Source organism: Strix uralensis, chromosome 15, assembly GCF_047716275.1.
Source record: "Strix uralensis isolate ZFMK-TIS-50842 chromosome 15, bStrUra1, whole genome shotgun sequence".
Taxonomy (NCBI): Eukaryota; Metazoa; Chordata; class Aves; order Strigiformes; family Strigidae; genus Strix; species Strix uralensis.
The window spans coordinates 6,543,998-6,567,430 of record NC_133986.1 but is presented as its reverse complement, the minus strand read 5'-3'; the positions used below and the strand labels follow the sequence as shown (position 1 = coordinate 6,567,430).

The 23,433-nt window shown below is 39.7% G+C and overlaps 1 protein-coding gene across 1 annotated transcript in view; it reads right to left on the bottom strand.

The window, feature by feature from the left end:
• Positions 1-23,433, bottom strand: part of LGR4 (leucine rich repeat containing G protein-coupled receptor 4) — an 82,557-nt gene that overhangs the window by 13,338 nt on the left and 45,786 nt on the right. The window contains exons 3-10 of the mRNA XM_074884634.1: positions 18,131-18,202; positions 16,460-16,531; positions 4,908-5,123; positions 4,170-4,241; positions 1,837-1,905; positions 1,173-1,244; positions 1,015-1,086; positions 238-306 (exon numbers count right to left, since the gene is read on the bottom strand). Of these exons, the coding sequence (XP_074740735.1) occupies positions 238-306; positions 1,015-1,086; positions 1,173-1,244; positions 1,837-1,905; positions 4,170-4,241; positions 4,908-5,123; positions 16,460-16,531; positions 18,131-18,202 (714 nt within the window). The remainder of the gene's footprint in view (positions 1-237; positions 307-1,014; positions 1,087-1,172; positions 1,245-1,836; positions 1,906-4,169; positions 4,242-4,907; positions 5,124-16,459; positions 16,532-18,130; positions 18,203-23,433) is intronic.

Below are 23,433 nucleotides of genomic sequence, written 5' to 3'. Positions count from 1 at the left end.
CTGTGAGAGGGGTGTTAGTATCAATGGCCTTTTCATAGGCTGCTGTCAGTGTACCCTATTAAAAGAATTATTTAAGAGACACCGAGGTATCACAGTAAGGATGCTATGTAATTACATTTATTGATAGGAAGATAACATATATCTAGTTGCTCTTCAGGTCCACCAGTCATATTTATTCACTCCACAAGACGCAAAATCAGGAAATTATTGAAAATTTTTTCTGTAAGAGATACTTACAAGCTCTCCAGATTAACGGTTCCTGTCAAATTAGGAAACCACTGCACCATGCTGGCACCCCGAATGACCCTAAAAAAATCCCCACGAAAGTTAGCTGTAAACTAGCACACAAATGAATTGTGACATTCAATCCTGCTATCAGGTAGGTATTTTCACTAAGGAGATATTCTAACATTCTTACTGCTTTTTTAAAAATTTTTTAATATGAAAATAGTGTGTAAAAGATAAAACTTTTCACTGCCTCTTATACTAGTAATTTGCTTAATAAGTTACTCCTCCATTAGCAAACAACTGGAATTCATCAAGCTGGAAAAGTCGTATCAATACACATATGAAAACGGAATAAACTCATAGGTAGTTTGTAGTTCAAAGTTTCAAGTCTCACACCATTTTGCTTACTCGTCACCCCCAGAACTGGTATCTTTTGAGAGCATGCATGCACTAACCTGCAAAACATTCTCACAATGTACATCCCTGTTCAAAAACCACCTAGGACATACTGCAGTTTGTTTAAGTAAGAACCTGAGCATTTGGCCTGAGGTTATGTGTCTTACGCAAGGTAATGAAGACTTAAAAAAAAAAAAAAAAAAGGTTGAGGAGCACATTTACTACAGCTTCTTAGAGAAACTGGATATTTCCAACAATAGCAATGTTTATTAAAGCTTACTGCAAAAAAATTCTAAGGTAAGAGGCAGTCAGCAAATTTAGTTATTTTGAGTTCTTAGCCACAACGTTTCATATCCATTTATTGTACTATATAGTTGAGAGGATACTTACAGTGAATGCAGATCTGACAGATTCTGAAATGCTGAGTTCCCCACAAAAGACAAAGGATTATCATACAAATGTCTGGGAAATGAAAAACATGTTTCAATCATTGTTCTTACAGTCAGTGTCTGCTAAAGACTAAAAATAGATGCATGAAAATAACTTACATTGTTCTTAGAAGGGGGTTTCCTGCAAATGCACCATCAGGAATTATGGAAATGTAGTTACTGTGAAATCCCCTAAAGATATTAGCAAAGAAGAAAACCAGCATTTAAAAATATACTGTCAGTAGAGTCAACCAATAGTCATTTTCTTCACACCTACTCAATTCCCAATCCTGATAAAAATAGGATTGTAGTTAAACAGGAATAAGTCAAACTGTAGGAATAACTTTGAAGGTATGATTTCTGTCTACTGCACATCAGCTAAACTGAAAATATTTAATTGGAAAGAAACTATTCTGACCAAAATATGATCTTGTGCTTTCTCTCTTCTTGCTCCTCTCTTAAGGAGGGGACAAGGAAAACGTGTGATCAGTGAATACTTTATTCTGCTACTGGAGGCCAAAACCAGCTCATGATTAAGATCTATGCTAATGGTTCTCCTGAATAAATTGCTTGCTTATATAACTCCAAAATAATTTTCAATAAGTTCCCTCTCTAGCTGATGATTATATTTTCTTTTAATTATAGCTTCACTTAGCATAGCTTAATCTGATTTAGGTTGCTGCATAATGAGACAAGCATTCTTAAATCCAGGAATTTCTTTTCTCTTTTTATTTATGGAAAGGAGAAAGAGAACTGGTAAAAAAGAAGAATCAGTAATACTCACAACTCCTTTAGACTTGGGAGTGCTTTTATGGCTTCAGGGAACTCTACCATGTTATTATAATTTAAATCCCTAGAAGAAACAAAGCAGGAATATTATAAAATTCTTAATAGTGGTCATGAATTGTCAAAATAGTTTTTAAGGCAATGCAATGAAAGTAAAAAGTTCTCAGAACATCTTTAACTTGACCATAAAATAACTTTAACTTAGATTTAGTCTTCTGATGTTTTACATGCTTTATAACCTGCTAATAACTTAGGTAAGATATTAAATATTATCCAGAGGATCATTCACATTAAGTCAAATAACATTTCTTTACAGCGAAGCTCAGTATTTTTCAACACCTCACAGATTTTTCTTCGACAGAGTTTACATGGAAATGAACTAAGATTTCAAAGTTCTAAGAAAGAAAAAAAAAAGTAGATACAAATGACTACTCTTTATTAGCTTACCAAGAAAACTTTTCTTTCAGGTTTTATAAAACAATCAGTAAATAAGCTATTAGGCAATAGCAGACCTTGTAGGAAAAAGTGTAAATATTGAACAGAAGCAGAGGGAAATCTCATCACACTGAATCAGTACACAGCAGTGATAAGGATCTGCTGAAATCTCAGTCAACCTGTCACCATTCTAGCAGTAATGTCAGAACCTGCTACAGTCTTTTTTCTGCAAAAGGGACTCCTTGTGAGCAGCAAAAACATTCTGAGTCTTATATCAGCTGTACACATTTACACAGCATCTTGTTATTCCTTAATTGAAGTTCTAAGAGAATAACAAGATAGTTGGAGTAAGCAGCATTCTTGGACTCATCCAAACTCCTCATGTTAACAGAGATTGTCACTAGTTTGACCCTGGCCTCCTTCATCTGTTTTATTTATTTAGCATTCTCCTAAGCATAACAAGGCGGCCAACAGCATCCTGGCTTGTATCAGAACTAGAGTGGCCAGCAGGACTAGGGAAGTGATCTTGCCCTTGTACTCAGCCCTGCTGAGGCCGCACCTCGAATACTGTGCTCGGTTTTGGGCCCCTCACTACAACAAAGACACTGAGGTGCTGGAGCGTGTCCAGAGAAGAGCAACAAAGCTGGTGAAGTGTCTAGAGAACAAGTTTTACAAGGAGCGGCTGAGGGAACTGGGTTGTTTTGTCTGGAGGAAAGGAGGTTGAGGGGACACCTCATCGCCCTCTACAACTCCCTGAAAGGAGGTTGTGGCGAGGTGGGTGTCAGTCCCAAATAACAAGTGATAGGATGAGAATAAAAAGCCTCAAATTGCACCAGGGGAGGTTTAGATTGGACATTAGGAAAGGTTTCTTCACTGAGAGGGTTATCAAGCACTGGAACAGGCTGCCCAGGGAAGTGGTGGAGTCACCATCCCTGGAGGTGTTTAAAAGGTGTGCAGATGTGGTGCTTAGGGACATGGTTTAGTGGTGGGCTTGGCAGTGTTAGGTTAACAGCTGGACTCGATCATCTTAAGGGTCTTTTCCAACCTAAATGATTCTGTGATTCTATCAGATGCAGCACTGAAGGAGATACAGCTTATTAGACATGCACTGAGTGAGCCGAAGGGAAACAGGGAATGTAATCCAAGTGGCTGAAAGCCATTCCTCACCAAGGAGGAATGTTTCAGTTTCTGTTCAAACGAACCTAAGGCTCACTGTTTCAGATAAACCAGTCCATTGCCTTAATATTTGCCAATATTTGAAGTCAACTCAGGTGAACCTTTTGTACAAGAGGCTGGGAATGAGGAGCTGGGCTGTTTTCTACCAGCCTGCAGATGATCGGTTCAGGAGCTGTGGGGATGCGCTAGCGACAGTCTCCTTGGCAGGCACTGGTGCCCATCCAGTAATGGGAGGAGCAGTGGAGAAACAGCCCGCTGGGGCCCTCTGAGAAGCCTCCAATCGTCACACAACAGTTTTGGCAGCATATCTTAAATATGTTTAATCCTACAGTAAATCTGAGAAACAAATATTTGTCCCTTATCACCCACAGGGCCATTCAAACACTTCTGATAGATCCACCTGGCTCAGTGGAGTGCTATGCAAAGACACAGCAGCTACATAAGGGCTAGGAACATTAGAGCCACACCATCCAGTGTGACATTTCACCCAGGCTAATATTTACCTGCTTCTCAACATAATTAATTAGTTTTGGTGGAGCACTGCACCGATACTAGCCTTCGGCTCCGAACCCTGTGCTGGACCTAAGTGTCGCTGGTATGCGTTGCGCAGTGCATACATGCCTGGTTTGTAAAATTTTCACCATAACAGTAAAGTAACCTCCATTAATCTCAGAATGAGACAAACGCTGAACAACAAATTACTTTAAGAAGCATACTTACAAGGTTTCAAGGTTGTCTAACCCATCAAAACAATGTTTTCCTATAGTTTTTATTTTATTATTATGAAGATGTCTAAAAAGCAAAAACAAAACAAGTATGAAAACAAGTGAATGATTTCACATAAGTTAACAAACTAGCAGGTATTTCTATGAAATCAAGACGGTTCAACTGTTTAGAAAAAACATTGCATGGGGTGGATTATGCATAAGAATGTCTAACTTCTAAACAGAAATATTTCATCCTCATACGGGAACAGAATAGATTGTCTGCAGTCAACACAGCCTACTTTAAACCTTTACTCACTATCCAGAAGCATGACAAAAATATGACTTAAACATGTAACTCAAACTAATTTTTCATATTCATCCTTGGAGATATTTAAGACTACACAGAAACAGGTCTGTGGCAGATATTACTGTCTTCTTTTAATATTTCTGAAAGCTTTCTCTGACAACCACTGGTTTGAAATATTCATTAGTAAAATGAGACGTCAGGAAAATATACGTCACTATATACCCATAGCCCATTTGACTTTCTGATTAGGAGAAAGCCTTTAGCAAACCTTCAGCAGGTTGTCTAGTACACATGGTATCATCTCGTGTTGGTGGTATAGGCTGTTACTAAACAAGTGAGCTGAAACATAGCAAAACACCATTTTCAGTGCCATCCTAGTTTAATCAAAACAGTAACTGAGGAGAGAATCAAAGTGACCTATGAAATACAATTACAAATACTCACAGAACAACAAGACTTGAAAGGTTTGTAAATGCATAGTCAGGAATGTGCGTTATTTTGTTGAGAGCCAGCGTTAATGCCTGCAGAGAGGGCAGATTGCTGAGCGGATAGATGGGAACTTCCGTCAAACTGTTGTCATCCAACCAAAGGTGACGCAACTGCACCAGACCCTCAAAACTGTCTTCTGGTATGGCGGTAATATGGTTAGCATCTAAACGCCTACGTTAACACAGAAAGAACTCACATAGTAAACTCAAACTACAGGTAAGTAAAAATATCAAAGTCCTATTACTTCTGATTTATTTTTTAAGTTTAAATATGCTTTACTGAAATAATTTAATATTGGAAAGTTCGGAGGTTTACTGAATGATGCATGAACACTCTTTCAAGGCAAATGAAGAGTCCATAAAACAAAACTTCACAAAAAACTTCTTCTCAGACCTTTTTAATAAAAAATTTTAACAAATTCCTATGCTTATAATCATGTTAATAAAGTGAATTGGTAATTCTACAAACATCTTCCCGCCACAAAACCCCCAGCTGCTAATACAGAAACAAGTCTTCAAAATGGGAGCTTGACAGCGTATCAAAGGTTGCAGAGGCATTTACTCATTTGAACTGATTATCCCTATAGCTACATTATCAATAGTATCGTATACAGTTATACGCTTTGTTTTGTGGTACTGCTATACACCTGAAGAGACTACTTTAGAGAACAAGATTATTAGAAGAGGTTCTTGAACAGAGTTATGAATTATCCTGACAAATAAAACATTATATCAACTAAAACGAATAAGTTTCTTTCACTCTTGTACCTGATCCCTTCTAACATCCTCCACAACAGAATGTAAAATAGCACATTAGCACTGTTGACTATTGTACATTATTGGATTTGCCATCACATTTTTTCCCCAAATGAACTCCGACTGCAAATATTAGTGGTAGTGACACACATGGAAAGCAACTTAACCAATCTTTCATACAGAAAGTCAAACCACGTGCAACAACTAGTTCTGCTACAGTTACTGGCTCACCTAAGCTACAGGGTTTCGCCACTTCTTCAGGTTTCAAAGCATCAAAAAAAAGCACTCCATATCTGGAAACCTAGGCTAAAATGCACATCCTCAGCTCCGGCTCCAGATGTGAATCCCTCATGACGGGAGGTGCAGGTGTTACTGTCAGAGTCTCATCTAGAATCCTGATCCGTGACAACTGACAAACCTGATACCACAACCCGCTGTCTGACAGCTTTGGCAGCGACAACAGAAACTCTCAGGCAAAATGACATGTGCTTTTTCCTCATGCAATGTGCTCTGAGCCAATCTTCCTACACTAGCAGCGTAGTTACTTGGATAGCATCACTGGCAACCAGGGCAGGCAAAAGACACAGACAGGGACCGGTTCAGGTTTGTCTAGGCTACACCGTGTAACCAGATGTGTCAGGGACAAAAAGAGAAAAACCACCCATTCTAAAAGCTTAAGCTTGGATTTACACAGATGGAAGCCCCAGGAATGAGCAGCAGCAAGGCATGACCCAGGAAGAAGCAAAACATTAATAAAGTGCTATTCTTCGTAAGAGGATGAGAGGAAAGATCAGCAGTGATTGCCCATGAGATGAAAAAAAAGGACTGTAACCAATCTGAGCCAGTGTATGGCTGAGAGCAACAGGCAATGTTTGACTGTCCTCTGACCTAGAGGCTGTCTTCTCTAGGTCAACACACAGCTGAACCGCGGTGACTTCGCTGCATACGTGGAAGAAAACACCTTGCGTAACTGCTTTGAAAGAACTGGTGTACCACTCACGGTATGTATGCTGCTCTCCAGGGAGACAACACACATATACTCTCCTCCATTAGCATCCATGTTCATTACAATACAAATCAGCACAGGTTTTAAGTTATATTAAGCATTCACTGTGTTTCTAAAGCCATGATCAGACATGCTCTTGAAAGTCTAGCCGAGTTAGTTTAAGAAGCCATCACATCCAGCCATTCATCCCATCCCTCCCTGGGCTGGCAGAGCAGACCAAGTGACTGCGCTGCATTTGTCCCTGGGCACAGTCACAGCAACTTAAATTGTAGCGAAAGTGCTTCTGGACCCCAGCCTTTAAAGGATGTGCCTGAATCCAAAGGGAGAAGGTAAGCTTGATCAAGAATTAATGCACTTAATCTATTTCCCTAAGAGAGTGGTGGTGTTGTGATGTACATGCTTTACATATTTCAAATTATTAGAAAAAAAACAGCAGCTGAATTTCCACGCAATAATAAGTCAAAAAATACACCAAATTAAGCAACAAATACACCAATACAAGTGGGAACTTACAAACTGTCTGCAGTCAAAGGCTCTCTCCTAAGATGAGTGAGGTGCCATTAGCTCTAAAGCTATACATCAAAGAGCTAATTCCTATGGTTCATATACTGGCATCCCCTTATCATTTGCCCCATGGTCTGACAGGTGTGTACGTTATTCTGTTTGAATGCTTTCAGGCTGCACTGAGACTGGAATGTTGCAGAGAAATTAAATGTCTGATGATAATAAAGAAAAAAATGGGGGGGTGGGAAGAGGAAAAAAGCCTGCGGCTCTGCTTCAGAAAAAAAAAAAACAAAACTAGAAATTACCTGTCTTTCTTCTCTCTCCTAAATTCACACACCTCCCTGAAGATCAAAAGAATTATTTTCCAGTGGAATAAACATATCCGAGTCTTCTCCAACTAATTTCTCCCTGCCCCTCCCCCCTCGTTTTGTGTTGTTTTTTGGAGGTTGGTTTTCGGTTGGGGGTTTTTTTTTTTTTTTGAGAAGCAGCACACTCAAGAGGCAGGCTTCAGTCCTTATGACTACTTGTCTATGCCTATGTTTGTACTTTCACTGTGTTCTGTGCTAAATTCCATTTACTGTAGCAGACTTTGGAAAACAAAAACATACAATGAAGCTGCAAGCCGTGCTCCTCCTCTCCCACTGCTAAAGCAGAAGATGGCCAGAGGAAGGATGGACACGTGCAATGACAGAGTCAAACTCTCAGCCAGGGAAAACAAAGAGGGTCGTGGAGAAGATGAGGGACCCCTTGCTTTGCCAAGACCTCTGTCCCCCAGCGCGAGCAGATCGAGTACCCAAGTAACTGTGCATCTTAAACTGATGGCTCTCCACAGCCATCCAGTCTGCTGTGTTCATCTTCTGCCCACAGCAGTGAAACGGAGGAGGGGGAAGAAGACCACCACCCACCGCTGCCAGTGAGCAGGGAGGTTTGGAAGGAGAAAGGAGAAAGGGCGCTTTTCTGGCTCTCTGTCACTTCTTTGCAAATATTTGGCATCATCTTAACAAATGCAGTGTCTGAATAGAGCTGAAAGAAATTACTGATGCCGAATTATAAAGCCCAAGTCAAGCAGAAACACAGGACATCTTGCTGTGATTATTTGTGTGTCTCTCACTCCCCATTTACATAGTGGCTTCCCGATCTCCGAGTCTGAAGATCACTGTGCTAGCCCAAGGTTTTCCCAGAGGCCAACAGATACATCAATAAAATAGTTGAAAATGGATGGTTTACTCAGAGTATTCATTGACCTGCAGTTACAGTTTTAAAGGGAAAACCTGTGATTTACAGATGTTATTGCAACAAGCCCAGCATCAAAAGAACCAAAAGGGGTATCATTACAATTACACAAAAAATATTTATTGGTGCTGGATTTCTGTTATTAGTTGTCTACCTCAAGACTTGTTTTTAACCAATTCAGCCATTTCTCTCATCCACAATATTTTGTGTTCCTTCAGGCCTCTTAGTGTAAACCTGATGTGCCACAGTTATTTTTTCTTTTATTCCCTCTTCCAAACAGTCAAAGCTTATCCACATTATGTTCAATGCACAAAACACAGCTGAAATGCTTCTATTTAGTGTGAAATGCACATAATGGAGTACTTTATGAAACAACTGAAAAGCAAACCTAAATATTTGACAACTTCCACAAAATATTACAACTAAGGACCACACCTTTTCTTTAAGATGGGATAAGGGAGTATTCACTAGCTCCAATAACTAGCAAAGTACAAGTAATATTTTTCACTTGGACTGAACTTTTAAAGACTGTCCTATTCCATTAAAGTGTTAAAGATAAGACTATGTTCTTTAAATTAGAGCTTGCAGCATGTACTTAAATTCCTTAACCTTTCAGAAGCTATTCCAGTTCCAGCTTCCCTATAGGCATTGGCTTGTGAGAGACCTTTACATTTTAGTCTATAAATTCAGAGTTCACTTGCAGAGCTGTCATCTTCAGTTTTATTACCTGTCAGGTTCCCTCCTCACACAAACTCCACCTCCACAAGAAGAGCAGGAGGATGATAGAAACCTACATATTCAGCAGCTCTTATGTCACTATTTGACATATTGTTAAAACAAGGAAAGAACATAGCAACTTAAAGGTCTTAACTCAGCTTTAAGGAAACTGTAAAACTAATATGAACTCCTACCTCAATTAAAACAAATAGAAGTTCCAAAGTCTCAAAAAAACATACATACGCATTTTATTATTTACACAGTAATATAAACACACACACACAAAAAAATTCCGACTCCAGTATATTTGAAATTTTCATTAAACTTTTCACTTCAGATCTTAGGCTATGCTTGCCAGGAGTATGCTACTGTATGGAGAGCAGATATCTGGGAGGTGGCACGGCATGGCATTCAGCTTTTTTGATACATTAGAGTGGGGGGGAGGAGAAAAAAAAAGGCATGAAAAAATACAGATAAACTTATTCATTTCTGGAGCATTGGGAGCTTAAGGAAAATAAAATAAAATCACCAAATCTCCTCAGTGTTTCCTCGGGATGCCCCAGAAGCCAGCCAAGCCCCATCCTCCCCTGGTCTCGGAGGCAGCCCTGCACCACTCCAACCCGCAGCAGGAATTGCCGTGCCAGACGCTTGCACGAAAGCAGGTGCTTGCCAGTGCAGCGGGCATGGCAGCACTGTTACGGGGCACAGCGCCTACTGACAGGGCTAAAAAGGCTAAAAGGCCAGGTTACCATCGAGGAATGGAGCCTCAGGGCCCTGCTTGGGCTGGCCAGCAGCACTGCCTAGGGCAGGCATCCCACAGCCTGCATCCCTCGTGGGCAGTGGCCATGGGCCTCCAGGGCCACACTCCCACATCTCCTCCAGCTGCCCAGTCCCTCTGGACTGTTGCAGATGTCAGACATCTCATAAATGTCATCTTAGTCATAATACTCATTGTGAATGTACTGCCACACATTTTGTTAACACTATTTGCCTGGGAAGAGGAGGCCATCGCAGACTTGTTTGCAGCTACTATCCCAGCCACACTCGGCCTTCCAGGCGTCAGTGACTGGGAAATTTTAACAGCCTTATACTAATAGCAGGAGTTTAATGTTGATGTTAATAAAAGGAAAATCACTCCCAACTCCTGTGTTAAACCACTTCTGCTCAATGGCAATTGTTAAAGAACTTTGCTCTTTAAAGTGCTCCTTCAAAAACCACAAAGAAATCACTCAAATAACACTGGAGTAGATTTTTAGGTTTTGAAGTTGAGTACTGATAAGCCTGGTACCTAGGAAATTCTGCTACAATGCAAGGCAATAAACCCACCATGTTAACAGAGGTACTTTAAAATACTCAGCGCGTTTGCTCACTGTATCAAGCAGCAGCTCTCTGTACCTTAGGTGTTGAGAACATCAGTAATTGTTTTATTTGAAGACAAATTTACAGCAGCTCTCAGAAACTAATGATACATGCCAAAGCTATTTCAGCCACCTCTACTGATGTGCCAGCACATTTATTTCTTCCATTTAAACGTTTAAGATGGTACCAGTCAGAGATCATACAAAGTTTGCTGCAAATTACCCATAAACAGCTAATCTTTACCTACATGCTGTGTAGCTTCCACCATCTCACTCAAGTTTCTCATCATGCCATTTCTAAATAATTTCCTGATTTTAATTTACACATTAGCAATTCCTTAAGCAAGTCCAGACAGTTAAAAAAAAAAAGGCTACAAAAATCCCAAAGATTCCTAAAGCTCACAACAAATACCCACACCTCATTTTCAAGAAAAATCAGAACAGCTTCTAAAGGTGAACATGGCACAGAAAAATGGGACTCTTGTCATTCAGCAAGTTTGTAAGGTTCACGAAGCAGTATATTTAAACTGCTGCATATTTAAAGATTTTTCAGCACAATCAAACATGCTCAGGAGAGCTCTTATACATTCTTTACTCTAAAAAAATGAAAGGGAGAAAAGCATATTCAGCATATTTAAGTTTGTATTGGTTCTGCAGGTTAAAAAGAAAATGCACACGAATTTCTTCCCTTCTCATTCTGGTGCTGATAGTTTAATTGTATAGCTTAACACAGACTCACTTGAGGGCTGATCCCCTTTAACCCTTCAATAACAGCAAAGCAGGGAACTAAAAAACCTCTGAAGACAACCCATTAAAAGTTAGTTAGTTGAAAAACCACCTGCCACTGTTAAAGGTGCATATTACATGTAAGACTATGCAATGCTTCTCAACTTCATCTAGTCACTGCCATTAATGAATACCTTCCACAGCCTCCCAGACAAGACTATCCTTACAGATACCCCTGTCCTTCAAAACTGTAAACCAGAATCACAAAATTATCAGCAGAAGCCATAAAACACTCTTTAAGAAAAAAGTAGCAGAATTACAACTGAACTGTGTATTTTTTGATACAAGACACTGTTTGCATTGTCCTCTTCAAATTCAGGGATCTTCCCTTCTAACACCTTTCAACGTTTGCATTTACGGTTTACATTACTAAAATTGTCACCAACACAAACCACTGCTTAAAGCCGTGTGGTTTCATTATGGTACCAGCAGAACATTTCTAGATTTGATTTGGGTTTTGTTTTTTTTATAAACACAGATGTAACTCGATCTGTATCAGAAAACCTTCCTAAAATAAGAAAAAGCCAGAAATGCAAGGCTGTAGCAGATATATTTTAAATGTGTCCTAACTGACTGAAGTATGCCTCCATCCTCTGTCCACACCCTTCTACCATACATCTTTACCCTGCAAAGCAAGATCCTGCTCTTATTTCTTTCAATCCCACACTAGGAGCCCAGTCTCTCCTGCTTGGGCCAAGCTGATTCCCTCTCCCAGAAAATATGATCACATCCCAGTTCAGCACATTCACTCCTCCTGCCTCACCCTGCCTCAAGCCTGCTCCAGCATTCTGAGATAGGAAAGCAGACTGCAAAACTGGTTATGATCCTGCAGCGGAGGCTGCCAGCAAACCGGGCCAGGGAGCCAGAACTGCTACCGGGTACTGCAGAAAATTACTGCTGACCACATGCATGAATACACTTACCCTGCAGCTCAGGTGAACACCCACACAAAGAGAAAGGCAGGAGCTATCACAGTTGAGTACCACATTGGAACGATCCCAATACCTACAATCTGGGAATCTGGCGTAACAGTGTAGCTGCAGTGCTTTGAACTATCGCTGCAGAACACTCTAATATTCCCTGCATGTGGGCATGTGTGCACATGTGCAGGGACAGTAACTTGCTGGTTCCTGAACTACAATTAGAATAAATCATCTCCCAATATGTTAGCAGCTATTGACAAGCTATCACAAATGTCTCCTGGATTTGATGGCAAACGTCCACTAAAATTATCAACAATTAGGTTTTTCTTGAGTTTAAATGGAACACAGTTCTCATTTCCAAAGCATCTGAAAGTCTTTGTTTAAATAACATAGTTCCAGTATTCGTCACACACTGAGGATTATACTAGAATATTCTGTGCTATGACTTAAAATTCATATGTAGATGGCTTTCTGGGGAGACTTAGAGCAACCCTAGAAGTTGCTGTAGTTTAAAGAACCATTTACTATCCCCACATTGTGGGTCAAAGCTCAGAATAAGCAGTGTTACCAAAAAAAGCCACTGCAGTCAAATATGGAAAGGCACTTAAAGAAACAATCCTCTGAAATGGCTTCCCGGTCCTTTCAGGCTCCGCACACGCTGCGGGAGCAGCGCACCACTTCACTGCCTCTGGCTCTCCGGGTGACCCTTGGGTCACCAATAAACCTCAATGACACCACTGCCAGAGCTGAAGGACAAAGTACGCCACTTCATTACCTTGCGATAGCAAAAATACACTGCTGATGCTTTGCAGTAATTTAAATGCATCACGATTATTGTTTACATTTGTGAAGCTCCTTATTTGTCAGGTTTTTCTGCTACCAAAAGCCGCAGGCACAAGCTGGGCAACTACTGCCTTCTGTCTCAGTAGTGCAGTCCCACGGTCCCAGGTATCACGGCTCTTGCACTGTGAGACTAGTGTATCTTGCCAGATAAACTGTTCTGGGGTGCTAGACAGAGAGTTACCACTCAGTAATTCATTTTGCTAAGTTTCACCTCCATAAATAAGGACTCGACTCTAACTCTCTTTTGGAGGCCAGAGCTGGGAAAATATCCAATGTAAACAGAAAATAGAGCTGTCATTTAGTATTCTGAACCAGGTTGGCTACTTGCCAGCTATAATATAAAGGTTAGAGATCGTGAAGCTCCTGTAACCGTCTTCTTTATTTCCACTCAGGTATGTTTACTGGGCTTGTTAATACATACAGTGTGGGAACTGTCTTCCTACACAGCTAGAAATTGGAGCACATTAAGAGAGAAATTGGATAGTTCTACAGGAGTTCCAAACCAAATGATTATCAATATACTATAAAGTTTTACGAGCAAGTAATTTGTGTCTTCACCAAGAAAAAAATCCCCCTAAAGCCTACTTCAGAGCAAACTGGGAAAGTGCCAAAAGAGAGTCAGTTAAGTTATGTTTAAACTTGCAGGTTTTGGATGGAGATTATATATTAAAAAGGTAGACGCAGGTTTTCTAACATATATTCTGCAACGAGTTATTTGTTTTAGAAGGTCACAGCAGCTCAGGAGCTTTACATCCATTTTTGACACAAATTCCTTTGGAGGGGGGAATATTTTTTTTCCTTTTTTCCCCCCCTTTTATTTTTTATATTAATAAAGCAGCATGCTGACACTTACATTTCCATGCTCCCACACAAAATTCAGAGGACCAGTCCTACATTCCTTTGCCAGAAGGTGTTCCCTAAATTAGTAGGGGATATGCATAATTACACTGTAATTTTGTGAGTGATGCAATAAACTAAATGTTTTCCTGAAATTTGTTAAAATGATAGAAACAACTTCTGGTGAAATAAACTAATTGCATAGGAAAAATGCTTTACATTTCTCACTACATTTGTCTCAAAAACCAATTTATTCTCAAATTGCTGCCAATTCTAACAAACAATGGTGATCTTGCAAGGCAGACAGATATCCTTCTCCAGAATGTCAAGGGGACAACCACATCAGTGGAAGTAAAAAAAAAGCCTTTCTGAGCTTCTGACAGTGATGGACTTCCAGGCTGGCTTTGCCCACCGTATTTCTAACAGGTATTCTGAAATCTCAATTTGGTTTTTCTCAGAAAAAGAAGTAACATGTCGCTTTCTGTTTATTAACCCAATTTCCTCCCTTTTCACCTTCCTAAAATCGATACAGTTTATCATTTGCCTATGAACACTGAAGCTCCCAGAAAGGTAAAGGTCACCACATATTAAACTGTTACTATTACATTTTATTTACAATGATGTGATGCTGTGCTCAGGGACATGGTTTAGTGGTGGACTTGGCAGTGCTAGGTTAACGGTTGGACTCAATGATCTTAAAGGTCTTTTCCAAACTAAAAGATTCTATGAATTGATGTCAACTGATTATACTGGTTACCTCATACAAAATTACATAGTCATTTCATGATTTTTTTTCAACAACTAAAATGTCTGCTTTTTTAAAATGGCTCTAACATCATCTTCTTTCCATTCATATTAAAAATATATTACTTTAAAAAAAAGGGAGATGCTGGCTTAATTTATGCCCTCATTATTTTTCCCTTAATTTTGTCCCTTCCCTTTTTGCACATAAAATTATCATCAAACCAGCAACTGGAGATTTAATATTTTAAGCTTTAATTAGAGAACAAACATTACTGTAAATAAGTACAGGAAAAAGCACGTTCATTGAAAATGAAATGGATGATTTGCAGACAACAAAGGTATTTACTAAAGTAGTACTAAAGTAGTTTCTTTTTTTGGCATCACAGAAATGCTGGAAGCCAGGAAGGAGTTTTGTTTTGGTTTTTTAAATAATTACTAAAGGGTTATTCACATCATGTAATTTGAAGGATTTTTATTACACAGTATTTGCACAAAGCAGACTGTGGCCCTCAGACCAAGGTATTCTCTCTTCTACACACACACACACACACACACTAAAACACGAGGGAAACGTGGACACTGAATTTGCAAAATGGCTGCAAATGGAAACCTGCATCTGTCCTACTCTTGGGTCCAGAAACCTGGAAGAGTCTGTGCCAACTCATGGCCCCAAACCTCGCTGCTCTCTCCTGCTACGAGCTGTGTGCTCCCCATGCTCACCGGCACAGGGAGGAGATCCTTACTGGTAACCAGCCCAGCGGGAGCAGCTCTGGGGCTGTGCTGGGAGGTGGCACGTCCCTGCGCTGTGCAGGCTCCCGGCTCCCCAACGCGATCCGCTGCAGCCAACCTTATTCTGCCCCATGGTGCTTACTGGGCTTTCCTCAGATGGAAAAGGCGGGAATACCCGAGCAACTGAGAAGGTAGTGGCCAAGATCCAAGTTTAGGGAACGCAGAAAGCACCTTTGCAAAAGTTGCACAATAGTTTGCAAAGCTCTTTTGCAAAACTAATTATTTTTTTGCAAAACTATTCCATAATCTGATGCAACACTGAAAGAAACAGGATCTTAGGCCAGAAACCTGGATTTTGGCACAGAGGAAATAGACAATATGCCCTCTCACTCTATGTAGGTAAGCAGAAAGGAAGAAAAATTTTGAAGCCCTTCCCCCCTCCACCTCCTCATTACAGTGATAAGCATCTACCACCTAGAGAGCTGTAACTAACTATTAAGGTCTGATTAAGATGCTTTATAAAACATAATAAGCCATGAGATAGTATAAGCACATACGAAATATCTTATGAGCAACTAGCAATAATGGCTGAGGTGTTCATAACTGTCTGTGTGATTTCAACACCTTCCAGTAAAACCAATACTATGCACGTCTCAAGCAATACTCCTTCCCAGAAACCATTTTTCCTCCTCCGGATACAAAAGACTCAGGCATGATTCATTTTTGCACAACATTTTAAAATTGCTTAAACACCTTAGGACATGCAAGAAGGATGATAAATGTTTAAACTCCACTACCACTGCATTTATACAGCAATCTTGTACCGGCATTTGGGTTTTGAAAGACCTTGGATTTGGGTCACCCCACCAAAGACAACAAATAAAATTCCCTAGAAACTTTACTTGGGAAACTTTGCTCCAGTTGAAATTGCAACATCATAAAGTCCAGGTACGTTATTACGCGTACATGATTATACTTCAATACGCTACAGAATGAAGCAAATGTGTACAATGTGACTTAAAGTGGAACTCTGAGAACAATACAAGAAGAAAAGCAAAATAAGAAAACTTACAAGGACTGTAAACCGCTTAATCCTCGGATGGCCTCATTAGGTACAGTCTTCAGCTGATTGTTCTGTAGGGTTCTGTAAAAATCCACTGTGTCAGTAAAGTAGCATTTGACAATAATCTTTATCAACAGTAGAGGTGACAGAAGAGCCTATGGTCCTGTTATGGTTTCACAGATTTCTAGTGTACATAAAAGCATGTAGAATTATTGAGACCAGATACCCAAAGGCAATGATGAAACAAGAAAATAGTTGACTACAGTTTTATTTACAACTCATTAGTTAACTGCATTCATTTGCAGAGAACAAGCCTCTGACATAATACACTGAAATTCCCCTGGGAACTCACTGAAGAGGTTGAACAACTTAACACTAGTACAACTTTGTTACAGTGAATGATATTTTATTATTTTCTTGTGAAATCGTCCTACACATGCTACAAAATACACAAACCTCTAATTTTTCTCAAAGCCGCATCAATACACAATGCATTAACAATCTAATTTACAAAGTGTGTTCACAACAAAGCACCTCTGGGCACAACATTAAAAAGACATAGAATGAAGCTAGAGCCAAGCTGAATGAAGTTATACTAGGGTTTTTTTAAGAACGTCTCTATGGGACAACATATTGCATGATGAGTTCTTTTACAAAGAGGATGTAAATAACTGAGATCTCTCACACTTCATAAAACCTTGTTAGATTTTGGTGCATACTGGGGTAAAATTCAAGCGGACAAGTTCACTGTTCATCAGTATCCAAGTCGCAAATTTTTCACGAACTGCTAGAATTTCAGGCACCTTCAGCATTGAGCATCTCAATGGAACATACCTTCAACAGTCTTGACACTCTGCATTCAATTTACAAAATATCATATTAAGTAGTATTGCAGATGGGCAGTTTCCTATCCTGTACCCTCCTTACACTGTCTGTTTATGCTTCTTTCTTTACAACATCAGGGTCATTTTCCACTATATTGTAAAATACATGTTTAATTAACTATATATTACCCTACTAGCAATTGGAACTATTTACATCAGAATAAATGCTACAATTTCTGGATACAGGTTTTTAAAACCCCAAACAACAGAAAGCTCTTTTTATCCTTAGCTATGGAAAACCAGTTGAAAGAAATATTCTCTCAAAGGAAAATGGGATATGGGAAACTGGGCACAAAATTTGCATTTTTTTTAATTAAAACTTTTTTTCCTAATAGTAAGTGATTTTCACCTAAAGAAGCATCAAACTATAGAAATTATTTCTGTCACCGATAGGGGACAATTCAAAAGTCAAATAGTGTTTTAAATCTCCGTAAGTACTGGTACTACCTGATAATGTCAGCGCACCTGATGGAGTAAGCTGAGGGAGTGAACAACAAAAAGCTTTACATGTCCTTTTTTAGGATTTTACTTCTTAGGATTGTTCTGCTACAAGATATACTTCAGAAGCAAGTAAGTGTTCTAATTAAATGCAGTAATTACATTTCAGTCAAGTTCACCCCTGCTCATCACCACTTAGTGCAGGCTTTGTAAAAAAAAAAAAAAAAAGTTAGGAGAGCTGTAATGGGAGCAGGGGGGTGGGCACAAAAAAATTTCCTCCAGCCTACCAGTAAACAGGCTGGCTGTGCACTAAGAAAGCATACAGCTAGCTATGAAGTTCTAAAACCCAATTACTTACAGAACTTTGAGTTCTTTCAACCCAGACAAGGCCTTTGGATGGATAAAAGAAAGGTCATTGCCAGCCAGTCGCCTGGAAAAAAATTGCAATAATAATTTCAGTCAGAAAATACAGTACTTCTACAACTAACAAGGAAAATCATCGAATCTTGCAAGTAATTATGCATTTTGCATTCAACTATGCCACATTTATGATCTTCCAAGTTTGCAACAGTTATTTTAGTAATTGAACATTTTTAACAACAAGAATGCATTACTCAGTCTCGTGGATACACTTTTGCAAACATGCTAGAAAAAACACACCCCAGAACGATAAAGAATTTTCTTATGGCACTAGGTTTGAAAAGTGCATTTACCAACTCTTAACATGATCTTCTGGCTTTCAGCATTGCTCTGCTACCCATGTGTTTTTAATCTCTATGGCAGTTTCTAAAGAAACTATGCAGTTAAGTAAAAAATTGTTAGATGCTAGCGTGACAGGGGGAAAAGTTTCTATGAGAATCCCAAATATGAAGATGATATTTGCAAGCAGGCAGTGATGTTCACAGTGCTGACGATCGACAGGATGCCTGCTGACACTACCAAGACATAATCTTGGTAATATTTCATCTTTTTGTTGAGCTATCTGGACAAGCTTTTCAGGAAAGAAAACTGTTTTGGGGGAGGGAGAAAGGGAACAGGATCCTCAGCCATACTCACTCTCTCTCAAGATGTGACTGGTTTCAAACTTTGTGTTAGTGTCTAGCAGTCCCAGTAAATTGTGAAAACCACCATGATATTAAAAGCAATAAATACAGGAGACACTGCAGAACACAAAGCAGGAAAGTAGAAACAGCAGCCAAAACAGCTGCTTTCAAATAGCTCATTCCCCCTTCCCCCACTCCTTTTTTTCTTCAACCTGTTTACCTCTATCCTGACCAGCAGACCCTGTGTGGTCCAACCTTTGTTGAGCTGCTAATAGTTGTGACAGAAGGTATTTTATTAAGGGTAAAAGACAATAATGCAGAACACCTGGTAATCCATAGCTGCCAAAAGCTGCCCCTCATTTCAGCCAAAGTATTTGCTTTCAGACTTGGTTTCATATCCAAGCTAAGCAAAACCAATGTTGGAGAAGGTTGTACAATAAAATCGTCCAGTGGAAATACTATGTACAATGCAGTAAGTGTTAATAATTAAAAAAAAAAAAAAAATCAATGTGCTTTAACAAATGTTACAGAATACCAAAACCCACCTCTGCTGTTACAGGGCACTGTGAAGCCAGCTAGTCCCACTAAGGGGAAAGCATTATTTCAAAGAGGCAAATGAAGGCAATAACAAGAGCATCATCTAAAGTATCAGCTTGCCAGGACATAGCAACATTATTACATTTTTATCTTAGTCTATTTCCAACTACATAAAAGAGATCACCTAAAGCATTTGATGCCTACATAAATCTGCTTGCAACAGAATAACAGAATTAATGACTTAATAAAATGCTGCCTGATAGAGAGGATGCTAGTTATGCTTTTGTCAAAGGTAGATGGTTTTATTTATAAACCAAAGGAGAAGAGGACAGCTTCTTATGAACAGGAAGGTGACAGCAGCAGCAGATACTACTCGATTTCAGAAAACTGTGTTACTATCATTTGTTAAAGACAACCTTGGTATTTACTCCTTGTATTCTCATGCACACCCCAATCAGCACAGCTATAGCTCTGACATCATTATAAGCATGCTTAAATCTCAGATTTCTCTGTCTTAAAAAAGAAAAAAAAGGTATCTCCTGACTGCTGAGAAAAGTTTGCTGCGTGGCTTGTGTATAACCAAGCAGCTCTGAAACCACAAGCAAAATAAAAAGAATCAATGTATACTTGTTCTTGAAATTTCATATCTGCAAACAACCTCAGGATTTCAGAACTGTGACATGATTTTTCAAATACTTTGAATTTTTATTATGAATGAAAAATTCCAGATAGCAACTAAACACTCCCCTAAAATTCATTTTCTTGTCAGTAGCTGTCCAATTCAACTGTATTAACTTGATCTGGGGGGACGTGGAGGGAGGTTTGCAGTATTTCATAGCTTTCTTTTTAACAATTCCATAAGAAGTTCACTGTACAGAAATACTGATGAAACATGCTGGGTCTCTACACCAGTGGGCCATTGATCTGCAGAACACATGTTTATTTTAAGTGTTCAAAACATCAAAACAGAAATCCTTAAATCAAGCAAAATTTAACTGAGGCTGTAGCACTGAATTATTTTGGCACTCAAACACTACTAGTTGATGTTGATTACCTACCACACGCATCAAGAAGCAGCAGCCCTAGTCTATGTCTGTGAGGCAGCTCTGCCCAGGTTTCCTGTTAATCAGGCTGGTGTGCGGCTCGTCAGGCATCTGCTCTAACTTCTCCCTCCCCCTCCAAAGAGGCTGGGGATTATGATTTGTTTTAAAAAAGCTAAACTAAATCCACTTGAATACCCTCCCCCAATCTCACTGCGTGTCACTAACACAACCTACAGAGCACTGGAAACAAAATACAGCTGAGCCAGAGCAAGGCTTGCGTGACTTCAAACAGCAAGACTTCGCCTACCTCAAGGCAACTCCTGTTTATTCAGCCTTTTTGCAACCAACCAACAGAAAAAAAAAACCCCTTGCAATCCATTACATTTCCGTTTCTTCTCCATCTGGCAACCTTCCAGGAAACAGGATACAACTAGCCAAGTGTGCAAAGGCTTTACTAATCAGATTGCCAAATATACATTTATCATTCACGTCCTAGCCTTGGGGAGCGTGGCTGCTCGTTAGGAGGTTTCAACTGCAGCTCTCCAGCAGGCAAAGACCAACATATCACACACTGCTCTCAACACGCTTCCCTCTGCTGCAGCATGCAGCAGCTGGGAGGATGGAAAGATTTCTTTTTACATAACCAGGTTCATTTTAAAAGAGAAACAGAAAATCGGTAGCATAGAATATAGTCCATGTACAGCATATAAATTAAGATGTCACTGAAACCATCCAGTCAGGTTTTCCACGTTACCTCCTTTCAGCTGTCTCAAAAATAGTCACATTCAGATTTTCAAATATAATGTTTAAAACAGTTAAGTATTTAAAAACTAAAAAGTACCTCTGTTTCTCTCTTTCTGTCTCTCACTCACACAGTAAATGGGCCAAGGAAAATCACAGCTTTATCAAGCCCCAAACTCCAGCACAACAGAAAGGAAGGAAACTTCATCTCCTTGCAATGAGACTCACTGATCTGCTTGGGACCAGCCCATGCTGGGACAACTCCACGCTGCTATGAAGCTACCTGAAGGCAGCCCTACATTTACACTGCCGAGGGCTGAGTACTCATCCTCTCCTTCTAGTGGAAGGAGTCTGAGAGACCTGGTCTGAAAGTCCATCTGAAGTTACTGAGCCAAGGTGAATCACCAGCTCTTTCTCCAAAAGGCAGAGAACTGTAGAACAGATCCATCCACAAAGACACTACAGACTTAATTTAATAGACAATTGTAAAGTGCCCTGCTATGCTATAGGCCACAAAAACTTAATTAACCGTTTTTTACTTCTCAAGGTACACAGACACAGGAGCAGGCATCATCTCAAGTGGGGTGTAAAAGTATATCACACTGACCAAGAGTTTTCCTGTTAACCCGACCATGACTCCCCTCATTTGGAAACTCTGCCCAGGACTGCAGATATCCTGAACTAGCCCAGCCGAGTTACACCTTGGAGGCTTCTGCAGTGGAGTAACAGTCGTAATGTGTGACCACATTAGCACCTTACTTCTAGGTTGGCAATATCCTTGTAATTGCTTGGTATTGAAAACTGTAGTCCTCTATTCTTTCTTTAAAAAATAAAAATTGAGTGTTTCAATGGGACAAAATTTCTGCAAATTTGGACAAATTCAAATAGACAAAATCAATTTCAGCATAGCAGGATAATAAAGTAGGACACACAGAGGACAAAATACTTCTGCTATCCTGTCATATATAGGTGAGCAATACTCTTTAATCATTATTTTAAGTGACACAGGAAATGATCTCCAGATGTAGAGGACACCTTGTTATTACAGTAATCAGGATACAGTCTGGCTGGGGAATAATCTTCCATGGTATCTCATTCCAAGAGTACACAGCAAGCATAGCTTTTTGCACTGAAACTCTACAGAAAAGCAGCAAAGACTGTTTTCTCTCTTTTGGGAAATTAAAACTTCTGCAGTTACGAGTCTGGCAACCCGGCTGCACATTAACTGAGCCAAGTTAATCACTGGTGTCACTCCAAAATCAGGGAGGATGTCCCTGGGATACATTTTTGTCTGTAACAATTAAAACCATCACTCTCATTTTGACAGGATACAATACAAACTTCTTGGAAACCTCTCTGTTTGTCTTGCATCCCAGATGGTGGTGAACCTCAGGTTACTTGAGCAAAGAATTAGATCTCCTGTCCTTCCAAAGATCTCGTGCACATACGCAAACTGTTTTTGCTGTGGGGTTTTTTTTTCCCCTTTGGTGGTATTCCAGTATTGTCGTAACCCTATCTATTCATCTGGTTCCTGATAACGATACATTGGCTATTTTTTCCATGGATCAAGTGTAATCTTACTTCCTCACTGAAAACTCAAATAGTAACACAGACTGCAATCCTGACACATCATAATAAATCACCTGATTTATTATTTTTATTTCTACATTAGCTGCTGTCTGGTAAGACCCAAGACTCCTAATTCAACATCTAGTCAAGGTTGACCTTCCACATTCCTTACACAGACTATCCTTCACTGCCCCTCTGCCCACACGACATCTCCTTTTAGCTCTCCAACTTTTACCTACCTATTTTCATCCCATTGGAAAATATTCCATTGCTTCCCCACTTACACTTTTGCAGTTTCTTTACTTTTTTGCTGTCCTACATTAAACTATTCTGCTGTCCTTACGTGCCTGTCCCTAAGATCAATTTTTTAGGGTTCTTTGTGCTCCCCACACAAATTTGAATGTTACTTCATGTTCTCTTGCCACAGAAGTAACCTCTGAAAATGCCTTATAGACACACTTGCTGGGTATCACAGATTACATTTTCTCAAACTTAAGACCTTCAGGTTCCACTTACTCCAGAAACACAGCTACTTCGGAACAGAATTCAGTTTTCTTAACAAATGATGCATAGTTATGTGCTACAATTTATTCATCATGGTTTGAAGCTTTACACAAGAGGTAGAGCCATTTGCAGGAAAACACGAGGGGCTCGCTGCTTGCCCCACGCAGAGATCCCCTGCCCAGCGGGGCACACGCCTGAGCAGACAGCTCCTGCCCAAGCTGGGC